The sequence below is a fragment of the Gallinula chloropus genome, assembly GCF_964237585.1.
Source record: "Gallinula chloropus genome assembly, chromosome: 20".
NCBI classification, from domain to species: Eukaryota; Metazoa; Chordata; class Aves; order Gruiformes; family Rallidae; genus Gallinula; species Gallinula chloropus.
In genome coordinates, this window is record NC_140105.1 from 9,225,417 (window position 1) to 9,237,760 (window position 12,344).

General features: G+C 65.7%; 1 protein-coding gene across 1 annotated transcript in view; it reads right to left on the reverse strand.

The window, feature by feature from the left end:
* Positions 1 to 4,003: 4,003 nt before the first annotated feature.
* Positions 4,004 to 12,344, reverse strand: part of BAHCC1 (BAH domain and coiled-coil containing 1) — a 28,965-nt gene continuing 20,624 nt past the window's right edge. Inside the window, 14 exon segments of the mRNA XM_084273452.1 lie at positions 4,004 to 4,338; positions 4,418 to 4,654; positions 5,894 to 7,044; positions 7,643 to 7,816; positions 7,909 to 8,031; positions 8,121 to 8,229; positions 8,317 to 8,392; positions 8,493 to 8,755; positions 8,856 to 8,963; positions 9,181 to 9,509; positions 9,602 to 9,775; positions 10,797 to 10,824; positions 10,826 to 11,089; positions 11,180 to 11,294. Of these exon segments, the coding sequence (XP_084129578.1) occupies positions 4,132 to 4,338; positions 4,418 to 4,654; positions 5,894 to 7,044; positions 7,643 to 7,816; positions 7,909 to 8,031; positions 8,121 to 8,229; positions 8,317 to 8,392; positions 8,493 to 8,755; positions 8,856 to 8,963; positions 9,181 to 9,509; positions 9,602 to 9,775; positions 10,797 to 10,824; positions 10,826 to 11,089; positions 11,180 to 11,294 (3,358 nt within the window). The 3' untranslated portion in view covers positions 4,004 to 4,131.

Genomic DNA, 12,344 nt, shown 5'->3' on the forward strand with positions numbered 1-12,344 from the left:
CCCGGGACACCCCACCCGCTGTGGGAACCCCGGGAGACCGGCTGAGCCCGTGGGCGTGACCCTCGAGGGGGGACGGCGATGCTCGGGCCGGGAGTCACCGTGCCCGGTACCGGGTGACTTGGGGGGTGCTGGGGCGGCCCAAACCGGGGCAAAGGGCACCGGCTGCGTGGCACCGTGGCGGCGGGGCCACCAGCACGGCCCCGGCTGCGGGTTTGGGGATGCGTGGGGCCTGGGGTGCGCCCCTCCGGGGGTGTCGGGGGGTTGGGGGGTGCAGCCGTGGCTGGGTGCAGCTCGGTGCTGGGCCGGGGGTTCAGACCCAGGAGGTGTCGAGCTGCCCCCCCCCCACCTTCCCCGGCAGCCTCTGCCCCTCCAGCCCCGCCGTGACCCGGCCCGGGGGTTGGGGAGGGGGGCGGTGGGTGGGTGGGGGGTGTCCCTGCAGGACGAGGCCCCCGGGGGCCGCCCAGCACCTGCGCTCACCAACTGGCCGGCACCTTGCCCAGCTGTCTGCCCGTCTGTCTGTCCAGCCGTCCAGCCCGTCTGTGCGCCCACCCCTCCCCGCACCTGTCCGTCTGTCCCACCCTCCCTGCCCGCATCCGGCCGTCTGTCCAGCCGCCCCCCACCCCCTATTTCCCCCTCCTCGGCCGGGCCGCCCTGCCCTCCGGTTGTCCGTCCGTCCGTCCCGCCGTGTCCGTCCGTCGGTCGCCCTGGCCCGGGGCGGCCGCCAGGGGGCAGCCCCGCCCCGCAGCTCCGCCGCACGACACGAGTTTGCGCGGCCTCAGCTCCGCCGGGGCCGGGGTGGGGGCGATGCCCCGGAGCGCCCGGACCCCCCCCCCGCCCCTCGGGTACCCCCCGTTACACCCCTCCCGGTGCACCCCCGGTACCCCTCCCGTTACACGCCCACGTTATCCCCCGTCACCCCCTCCCCGCCCCGTTATCCCCCTGTTACCCCCCCCGGTTACTCCCGTTACCCACCGTTATACCTCCGTTACCCCCCGTGACACCCCCCGGTAACCCCCCCCCCGCCCCGTCTCCCCGTCCCCCCCCCCCCCCCGCAGGGAAAGGGTTAACGGCAGCCGGGTGCTGAGAACAAAAGGGCTCCCCGCCAGCCAATGGGCTCTGGGCTCTGCATGCCCGCACCCGCTGGTTGGCTGCGGCGCTACCAATGGCGTGCGAGAGCTGCCTGTCCGTCTGTCCCCACGTGGGGCGGGAGCGCTCTGGCCCCGCCCCTCGGAGCTGCGGCACCTTCAGCCCGCGTCGGCCTGAGGGTCCCGCCGGGTGGCCCCGGCACGGCACCCCCGGCACCCCCGGCACGGAGCCCGCCCGCGGCAATCCCTGCCTGCATCCCGCCTGTTTCCCTGCCTGCATCCCGCCTGCATCCCTGCCTGTATCCCTCCTGCATCCCGCCTGCATCCCGCCTGTATCCCGCCTGCATCCCTCCTGCATCCCGACCGCAGCAATCCCTTCCTGCATCCCTCCTGCATCCCTACCTGCATCCCGCCTGTATCCCTCCTGCATCCCGCCTGCATCCCTCTTGCATCCCGCCTGCATCCCTCCTGCATCCCTGCCTGCATCCCTCTTGCATCCCGCCTGCATCCCTCCTGTATCCCTCCTTTATCCCTGCCTGTATCCCTCCTGCATCCCTGCCTGCATCCCTCCTGCATCCCTGCTTGCATCCCTCCCGCATCCCTCTTGCATCCCTCCTGCATCCCTGCCTCCATCCTGCCTGCATCCCTCCTGCATCCCTGCCTGCATCCCTCCGGCATCATCCTTCCTCCCGCAGGCTCCCTTCCTTCTCCTGCAGCCCCTTCCCGCACCCCCCATCTGTCCTGCCCACAACCCCTGTACCCCCATCCCCACCACAGCCTGACCCCCACCCCTGCAGCTCTGGTGCCTTCCACCCCCTGCCTGCATCCCCCAGCCCCACATTCCTGCCCCTCCCCTCCCCAGCCCCCCAAGGTCCGTCCCACATCGCCCGGACCGGGTGCCACCAGAGACCCAGGTGCCCCCAGCTCCCACCCCGGTGCCTGGGGCCCCCAGCCCGTCTCCTGCATGCACTGAGCTGGGGAGGGCTCTGTCGGGGGGGGGGTCTGCAACTGGACAGGCTGTTACTGGGAGGGGTGTGTGGGGTGTGTCCATAACTAGGGTGTCCCTAACTGGGGGGGGGGGTGGGGATTCTGTAACGGGGGGGTGTCTGTTACTGGAGGGGGGGGTAATTCTGTAACTGGAGGGGGTGTCTGTTATTGGGGGGGGGGGAGGTACGTCTGTAACTGGGGGGGGGCTGTCTGTTACTGGGGGGGGGGGGATTCTGTAACTGGGGGGGGGATTCTGTAACTGGGAGGGGGGGGGTCTGTTAGTGGGGGGGGAGGTACGTCTGTAACTGGGGGGGGGGGAATTCTGTAACTGGAGAGGTGTCTGTAACTGGGGGTGTGTGTCTGTAGCTGGGGGGGGGGGTGAGGTATGTCTGTAACTGGTGTGTGGGGGTGTCTCTTACTGGGGGGGAGATACATCTGTAACTGGTGGGGGGGGATTGTCTGTTACTGGAGAGGGGGGAGATGCCTGTTACTGGGGGGGAATTCTGTAACTGGGGGGAGTGTCTGTTACTGGGGGGGGATATGTCTAAGTGGGGGGGAGGCTGTCTGTTACTGGGGGGGGAATTCTGTAACTGGGGGGTGTGTCTGTTACTGGGGTTGTGTGTGGGGAACTGTCTGTAACTTGGGTGCTGTCTGTACCTGGGGTGGGTGTGTGTGGGGGGGCAGTGTGTGTCTGTTAGTGGGGGATATCCATAAGTGGGGGGGGGAGTGCAGAGTGGCTACACCACGAGGGAAACTGAGGCAGAGCGAGAGCACCGGTTCATATATTTATTCATAAGCCAAGTTATCAATAAAAAAGTTCCATACTAAAAGGCCTTTACATAGAGTTTGCTGTTCATAAAACCTTTGTGTTTTTAATCCTTTTTTTTTTTTTCCTTTTTTTTTTCCTTTTTTCTTGTTGTTTTTTTTTTCCTGGGGTGGTTTTATTTTCTTTATTTATTCTTTATTTCTTTTTTTTTTTTCTCTCAGTCCCGTGGTTGTTTTTTTTTTTTTTTCTTTTTTTAGTGTTGACACTGGAAAAAAAATCCACCCCCCCCTCACCCCACCTCACCCCACCCCCCACCCCCCCCTCACCCCCCCCTCCCCAGCCGCCACCGCGTGGCCTGTACACACATTTACAAGCGGCGGGCAGAGCTCGACGGGACGGGCCAGCGTCCGCCGGCAACCGCGGCCACCCCGCTATTGCACTGGGGCTGGGCGGTGGTGGTGGTGGCAATGGAGGATTCCCCCCCCCACCCCCCCACCGCCTCCATCCCCCTCCTCCACCTCCCCACCAAACACCCCCCTCCTCCCCACACCCCCCCCCACCCCACCCCCCGGTGGGGTGGGGGGGGGTGTGGGGAGGGAAGGGGGGTGTTTGGTGGGGAGGTGGGGGGAGTGAGTGGGTGTGGGGACCACCTCCCTCCATACCCAAGCCGCGCCGGGGCGCCGAGCCCCCCACCCACCACCCCCCCCACCCACCCATCGCCGCGTCCCCCCTATATACAGAGCTCCCCCCCTGTCCTCGTCCCAGCCAGGCTGGGGGAAACAGTGCACTGAAATGGAAACGCGACACCCCCCCCCCCTCTTTACCCCACCCCCCCTTTTTTCCCCACCCCATATTATTATTATTATTTTTAATTAATTTTTTTTCTCGGTTTTTCTTTTTTTAGAGGTTTTTTTTTGGGTTTTTTTTGTTTGTTTGTTTTGGGGTGGTTTTTTTTTTTTTTGTTGGGTTTCTCTGTTTTTCCATAAAACTTCCCGGAAGAAATACAATATTTACAGGTAAAATAAATAGAACAACACACCTGATTTCTGCTTTACCTGCTGGCAAACAGTCAGAGGTACTAGGGAAAGTATGGCTTGTAGGGGAGCCCCCCACCCCAACCCCTGCGCCCCCGGATAAACACCCCCCCCCCTTCTCCTCTCTGGCCTCTCCTCCCTTCATCCCCTCCCCATTTCCATCCCTGGGCTTTGCATAACCACATGGGAAGGAGCCCCAAAATAGGGAGGGGTGCGCAGGGGGTGCACCCAGGGCCGGTATTGGGGTTGGAGGGGGGGGTCAGCAGAGGATGGGTACCCCATCGGCGGTCACCAGCCGGCCCGTGGTGGGGTCGTAGGTGCCCGCCAGGTAATAAAGGTCCTGGCGGTCCTGGTATTTCTTGCTGCGGGTCATCTGCTCGTAGTGCTCCCTGCCCACCACCTGGCACTTGTGGGAGATGGTCTGCACGTCGTTCTCATCCTCGTGGCACGACTGGTACAGGGCGTTCTGCGGGGTACAGCACGGCGTCACCACCGCCGGGCTCATCCCAGCCCCGTATCCCCATCCCAACCCCTCCCCTCCTCACCTTGCCGTCGCTCTGCCTCTTGCCCAGCTTGGTTTCCTCCGGGTGGTAGAACCACTTGACCTTGACCACCATGTTGCTGCCCCAGGACTCCCACATGCTCTCGATGCGGCCGATGTAGGGCAGGTTGGGCCGCCCGGCCGAGAGGAAGACGGCGCAGTCGCCGATGCGCAGCGTCTCCTTGCCCCGCACGATGGCCTTGTAGAACAGCTTCCGCGCCTTGCCCTTCATGCCACGACGCTGATGGGGAACGGGGAACGGGGTGGGGGGGTCAGGGGTGGTACATGCAACACCCCCCCACCACACACACACACCCCAGGGAAGCAGCGCTGAGCCAGAGCGGGGTGCTCCCTGCGGCACCCATCCAGCCATGGGCACCCCGCAGGCACCTGGAGTGGTGAAGCTGTGCTGACACCCTGTGTAGCTGGGTGCTGTATGGCTGGTGTATGCTGGCACCCTGCCCTGCAAGCCCTGGCACCCATCCCTGCACCCATGTGTCCTGCCCCATATCCCTGAGCACCCTGATGTATCCGAGTGCCCACACACCTGCATCTGTGCGCCTTGCACCATGCACACAGGGATGCTGCACCCGTGCACCCACACGCCATGCACCCTGCACCCATGCACCCTCACACCATGCACCCTGCACCCACACACCATGCACCCTGCACCCACACACCATGCACCCTGCACCTATGCACCTTGCACCCAGCTGCATGCACACGGGGATGCTGCCATGCACCCTGCATCCTGCACCCATGCAGCCTGCCCCACACACCTACACACCGATGTACTTCCACCCTGCCCTATGCTCAGACCCACCCCCTGCCATGCAGCCATGCACCCTGCACCCACATCCCCACCCCATGCACCCACCCATGCCTGGTGCACGCACACAGGCACCCTGCCGCGCACACCGCACTGAAGCATCACCGCCCCTGCGCCACGCACCCTGCACCCATGTAGCCCATCCCCACACCTACACGCCTGCCCCACACACCCCACTCCATGCACCCAGGCACCTTGCCACGCACCCACGCACCCTGCATTCATTCAGGTCACCCCCTGAACCTACACATCAACATCCTTTCACCCTGCCCTGCGCTTAACCCCCCTGCCATGCAGCCATGTACCCATGTTCCCACCCCATGCACCCACCCATGCCTGGTGCATGCACACAGGCACCCTGCCATGCACGCCGCACTGAAGCATCACCCCCCACACCCCCACACACTCCATGCAGCCCAGCCCTGCACCCACACGCCTGCCCCACACACCCCACTCCATGCACACAGGCACCTTGCCACGTGCCCACGCACGCTGCACCCACACACATCACCCAACGCATCCACACCCCACTCCGTGCACAGACACCCTGCCAGGCACCCAGACACCCTGCCAGGCACCCTGGCACCCCACCATACACCCCTCTGCACCTCCTCCTGCTGTGCTGAGCATGGTGGGTGCCTATGGCTGTACCTGCGTGGGGTTCCCCGACCACCTCCAGAGCTGGCGCGCGGGCAGGAAGGCAGAGATCTTTGGCCGGTTTTCCACCGAGGGCAGGCGCTGCCGCCGGGAGAACTCTTTGGCTTTGGAGAAGCTGAGGGCCTCCTTGCGCTTGAGCTTGGCCTTGGGGCCGGCGGCCGCGGCCTTGGTGAGGAAGCAGCGCTGCGGCGCGCCGCCCTTGGAGCGCAGGGCCTCCGGCTGCGCCAGCAACGCCGGCACCGGGTGGGAGAGGCAAGTCTGGAGAAGCAGCGTGGAGTCCTCGTCCTCGGAGCTGTAGGAGGAATCCTCGTTGTCGGAGGAGCAGAGGCTGGAGGTGGAGATGGAGCCGGAGCTGGAGGAGGTGGAAGAGCCCGAGGAAGAGGAGGAAACTGAGAGGCGGGTCATAAAGCGCGAGGGCACGTCAGCGCCCAGCCCGCCCGCCTCCTCATCCTCATCCATGTCCGAGTAGGAGCTGTGGCAGTCGCTGTCGCAGTTCAGGGTGAACTCAGCCTGGCCAGAGTACTTCCGCAGCGCCAGCCCCACGGGCAGCTGGTGCACGGGCGCCCGCCCTTTCCTATCCTTGCCTGCCAGCGCCGCGTGGGCATAGCCGTGGCTGGCCAGCGGCCGCTCCAGCTTGGCCCCAAAGTCCTTCTCAGCCAGCAGCAGGGCCTTGCAGTTCTTGTTCTTGGGGGACGTCACCCCTTCGTGGTCCAGCTTGACCAGGTACTCACTGCCTGCCTTCCTCCGGCCGCTCTTGCCCAGCTCTGCCTCCAGCCGCTCGGCCTTCTTGGAGCGCAGGAGCTTCTGGGCAGCCGGTAACACCAGCCCGGCCCCAGCTCCGAAGGAAGCGTAGGAGCTGGCGATGCGGCTGAAGGAGTCGGCCCCGAAGCCGTTGCCGAAGACAGGGGTGGTGAGGTGGTGGTGGTGGTGGTGGTGGACGGGGAAGATGGCCTCTTTGGCCCGCAGCTTCTTGGTGCTGCCATTGACCTGGAAGAGGTTCTGCAGCATGGCCGTGCCTTTGCTCGCCGCCTTCCGCTTCGTCTGCGCCACCGCCGACCAGCTCAGCAGCGGCCCGCCGCGCCGGCCCAGGAAGGGATCGCTCAGCATCGGCGCCTTGCTGCCCGACAGCACCTCGGTGGCTTTGCCTGCGGGAAGATGGGGGGGGCAGGAGGGGCCCGTGAGGGAGGACGGACAGACAGATGGATGGAGAGAGGCAGGAGTGCTCCAGGACTGTCCCTGTCCCTACACATCCTTCCCTGGCTGCTGCAGCGCCCTGCGCTACATCCTTCCCCGGCCCTGCATCCTTCCCTGCATCCTGCGGTACCCGGCTCCCCACAGCCCGTCCGTCCCTGCATCCCTGACTATCCATCCCCACGCCCGCATCCCTGGCATCTGTCCCTGCATCTCCTCCTTTCCCTGCATCCCAGCACCCTTCCCTGCATCCCAGCACCCTTCCCTGCCCCTGCATCCCAGCACCCTTCCCTGCATCCAGGCACCCTTCCCTGCATCCCAGCACCCTTCCCTGCCCATACATCCCAGCACCCTTCCTACATCCCAGCAACCCTTCCCTGCATCCCAGCACCCTTCCCTGCATCCCAGCACCCTTCCTACATCCCAGCAACCCTTCCCTGCATCCCAGGACCCTTCCCTGCATCCCTTACAGTGAGCACTGCGGGTGTTTCCTCCCTTGGGCCCCCCAGGGAAGGTGGTCAGTGGGTGCCAGCCCCCCCCCACGCCCCGTACCACTTTTCTCCTTGCCAGCTGCCTTCCTGCCCGAGTTCTTGGGGGGCTCCAGGCTGTCGTGGCGGTCGGGGCAAAGGCTGGGGGGCAGCTCCCCGGGAGGGGCAACGTCACCACACGACCGCTTCGTCCGTCGGCAGGAGCTGGAGACCAGCAGCGCGGGGGACGGCTCGGTGCCTGCGGGCAGAGTGCGGGGTCAGGGCCAGCCCCCTCTGCCCATAGCCCCCCTGAAGCCCCCCCTGCCAGCCCCCAGCCCCCAGCCCACTCACACTGGATCTTAAAGTCGGGGGGCAGCAGGCGGATGTTGGAGACGGCGATGTGCCCCGTGTCCCCGTCGTCGAACTCCACCATCACAGCCTCGGGGTCATCCTCCTCCTCGTCGCTGGAGGAGCCTGTGGCAGGGGGAGGGCTGTTGGGCTGGGGCAGGGGTCCCTGACAACCCCACCCACACCCTCAACAGCTGCCTGTGCCCCCTCCTCACCTCGCACCACGTTCCCTGGGTAGAGGCACCGGGATTTCTGGCTCCAGTAGGCGCAGACGCGGGTGCCCGGCGGGAGGCTGCGCCGCGACTGTGGCCGCACGTCCAGGACCTGTGAGCGAGGACGCGGTGTGCTGGGCTCTGTGGGGTGCAACACCCAGCGGGGACCCCCACCCTCACCCCCCCACACCCCTCTCACCGCCTCCTGTAGTAGCTGCTCCTGCGAGTAGATGCGCTGCCGGTTCCCCCGCTCACCCTCGATGATGATGCTGTAGCTGGGGAGGGGGCACAGAGAGGAGATTGGGGGGGGGAGGGATTCAACACCCTGGCATTCCCACCCTGAGGTGGGGACCCCCATCCTGGCCCCCCACTCACATATCAGGGGGCTGGATGGTGCGGACGCTGCCGGCGTAGAGCAGGCTGTCCTCCTTGGGGATGAGGATGTGCAGCCCGTCCTGCAGATCCTCCTTCTGGATGGCGCAGGCGTGGGGCAGGGGGGAGCGGCGTACCCCCCGCCCCCCCCCAGCCAGGTAGCCACCCTCCTCCTCTTCCTCTGAGAAGCTGCTGTTGTCGTCGAAGTCGAAGTCGTCCTCCACAGTGAAGCTCTCCAGCAGCTTGCTGACTGCTCGGCCCTTGCACTGTGGGACAGGGAGCTCAGGAGGGGGCTGTGAGGGGCTGGGGGGGGGGCCTGTGCTTGGGTTTAGGGCGGGGGGGGGGGGGCAGGTCCCTGCCTCTCACCTGCTTGGTGGCCACTTTGCTCTTGACCTTGGCCAGCTTCTTGCCTTTGCTCAGGATGGTCTTGGCGCTCCGAGGGGAGAGGGCCAGGGAGAGCGCCCCGTTTTTCCGCTGCAGGAAGTGGGGGGGTTCAGAGCCAGCCCACAGCCCCCCCCCCCCCCCCCCCCCCCAAACCCTCTGGAGCCCACCAGTGCCTCCCAACCACCTCACCCCATGCACCCACAGCTGCTCCCACCCATCCCACGAGCACCCGCACCCTCTCCTCTGCACCCCAAGGTCCCTATCCGTGCCCCCCACCCCAGCACCCCACGGCACACCCCACGCTCACCCTCAGGGCTGACTGCAGCACCTTGCTTTTCCGCGTGGCCTTCTTCAGCCTCTCGCTGGCCAGACGAGCCCCCTCGTCCCGCGGCCCGAAGTGCCGGGGGTCGGTGCCGGCGAAGAGGCTGCCGGCGGGGGCCGGGGTGCTGGGGCTGCTGGGGGCCGGCAGCCGGAGGCTCTCCTTGGGTTTGGCCTTCAGCTTCTTCTTGCCGCCCTCCTGGCAGCCGCCCGCCTTGCGCCGCGCCGGAACCTTCTCCAGTTTGCCCGGCGTCCCCGGCTTCACCGGCCGCCGCTTGATCTTCACCTCACCCTCGGGGCTGCCAAGGCGGCAGGGCCCTGTGGGGAGAGGCAGGGGTCAGGGCACCCTGTGGAAGTGTGGGGGGGGGTCTCAAGGTGCCCCCAGCATCCCTGCGGGCTGGTCCCGTTACCTAGCAGCCCCTGCCTCTCCTTCTTCTTCTTGGCCTTCTCGTTGGCCTCCATCTTCACCACGGAGGATGGGGAGGGGCCGAGCACGGCCACCGGCACCGAGGGCAGCAGGGACAAGCCTGCGTCATCCTCACCGTCCTCGCTGTCCGTGTCCCCGTCGTCGTCGTCGTGCTCATCTGCAAGAGGAGGAGGCAGCCGTGAGGGACCCCGTGCCCCAGGGAGAAGCTGCCTCCCCATGCGGGAGGGGGGTGGGATGGGGATGCTCCACAGACCCCCTGGCACAGGTCACCCCGACACCCGCAGCTGGGTGCACCTTCCTGTCCTGCCCCCCCCCCCCCCAGCACTCACTCTGCACCCCCAGCCCCGTGCCAGATCCCACTCCAGATCCTGCACCCCCAGCCCCATGCTGGACCCTGCACACCCGACCCATGCTGGACCCCACACCCCCCAGCCCAGTGCCAGACTCCACACCCCCAGCCCCATATCCAACCTTGCACCCCCAACCCCATGCCAGACCGTGCACCACCAGCCCCTTGCCACACCCCACACCCCCAGCCCCATGCCAGATCCTGCACCCCCAACCGTATACTGGACTCCACACCCCCAGCCCCATGTTGGACCCCACACCCCCAACCCCATACTGGACTCCACACCCCCAGCCCCAAGCCGGACCCCACACCCCCAGGCCCATGTTGGACCCCGCACTCTCAGCCCCATGTTGGACCCCACACCCCCAGCCCCATGTGGACCCCACAACCCCAGCCCCATGCTGGACCCTGCACCCCAGCCCCGTGCCAGATCCTGCACCCCCAACCCTATACTGGACTCCACACCCTCAGCCCCATGCCGGACCCCACACCCCCAGCCCTGTGTTGGACCCCATACCCCCAGCCCCATGCTGGACCCCACACCCCCAGCCCCATGCCGGACCCCACACCCCCAAGCCCCATATTGGACCCCACACCCCCAGCCCCATGCCAGACCCCGCACCCCCAGCCCCATGTTGAACCCCACACCCCCAGCCCCATGTTGGACCCCACACCCCCAGCCCCATACTGGACCCCACACCCCCAGCCCCATGCCAGACCCCGCACCCCAGCCCTGTGCCAGATCCTGCACCCCCAACCCCATACTGGACTCCACACCCCCAGCCCCATGCCAGACCCCACACCCCCAGCCCCATGTTGGATCCCGCACTCTCAGCCCCATGCCGGACCCCACACCCCTAGCCCAGCTCCAGCCTTGCCTTTGAATCCTGCTGGCTGCCGGGGGTCGGGGTCCTGAGGCTGGTACTTGGTGGCCTTGGAGCTCTTGGGCCGGGACAGCTTCTTCTGGATGCGGCTGCCGGGGTTGGGGTCTTTCCTGCGGAAGGGGCTGATGCCGGCGGGGAGCCCTTTGCTCTTCACCTTCTGCTTCAGCTGCGACACCTTGTGAGCCACCTTGCAGGCCAGCTTGCCCTGCGAGCCGCTCTTCTTGCACCTCACCTTCTCCTGGGGCAGGGGGGACACGGGGAAGCTCGGGATGGGGGTCAGAACCCTCTCAACCCTGGGGGTGCCTTTGGCCGGAGGGTCCGAACTTACTGGGGATCCTTTGAGGGTGCTGAACGCTGCCTCAGCCAGCTTGCTCCTCTTCTTCTTGGGCTCGGGGTCCCCCCGCAGCTCGGCACACAGCAGGGACAGGCTGGTCTTCACCGCCCTGGCAGGGAGTGTGGCGTGGGCACAGCGCCTGATGCACCCCCAGCATGGACCCTGCATCCCCACCCCCAACCCCTGGCATGGATCCTGTACCCGCAGTGGGCTCCTGCACCCCCAGATGGGTCCTGAACCCCTGCATGGATCCTGCACTCCAGGATGGATCCTGAACCCCAAGATGGATCCTGCATCCCTCCAGCTGCATCCTGCACCCCTGGCCAGACCCTGCATGGATCCTGCACCCCAGCATGGATCCTGAACCCCAAGATGGATCCTGCACCCCTCCAGCTGCATCCTGCACCCCTGGCCAGACCCTGCATGGATCCTGCACCCCAGCATGGATCCTGAACCCCAGGATGGATCCTGCACCCCTCCAGCTGCATCCTGCACCCCTGGCCAGACCCTGCATGGATCCTGCACCCCAGGATGGATCCTGAACCCCGGATGGGTCCTGAAACCCTGGATAGATCCTGAACCCCTAGCCAGATGCTGCATGGATCCTGCACCCCAAGATGGATCATGCACCCCTCCAGCTGCATCCTGCACCCCCAGCCATACCCTGGACCCCTGGCCACTGCCAGCCACCAGCTCCATCCCTCCTCCCCCCCCACTCCCCAGCCCTATAACCTTCACTCTCTCGTTAATATTTTGTGACATAAAACCCAGAGATTAATCCCCCCCCTTCTCCCTTCTCCCTTCCTTCTTCCCTTCCCTTCCCTTCCCTTCCCTTCCCTTCCCTTCCCTTCCCTTCCCTTCCCTTCCCTTCCCTTCCCTTCCCTTCCCTTCCCTTCCCTTCCCTTCCCTTCCCTTCCCTTCCCTTCCCTTCCCTTCCCTTCCCTTCCCTTCCCTTCCCTTCCCTTCCCTTCCCTTCCCTTCCCTTCCCTTCCTTTTCCCTCCGTCTTAATTGAAGGAACCATTTAGCGCAGATTTAACTGTTATTACCGAACGGGGAGGGGGTGGGAGAGGAGGGGAGAGGAGGGGGGGGAGAGGGAGAGAGGGGAAGAGGGGGGGGGGGGCTGCGCTCACACACACGCGCTCCGAGCGTGTTTGGCCT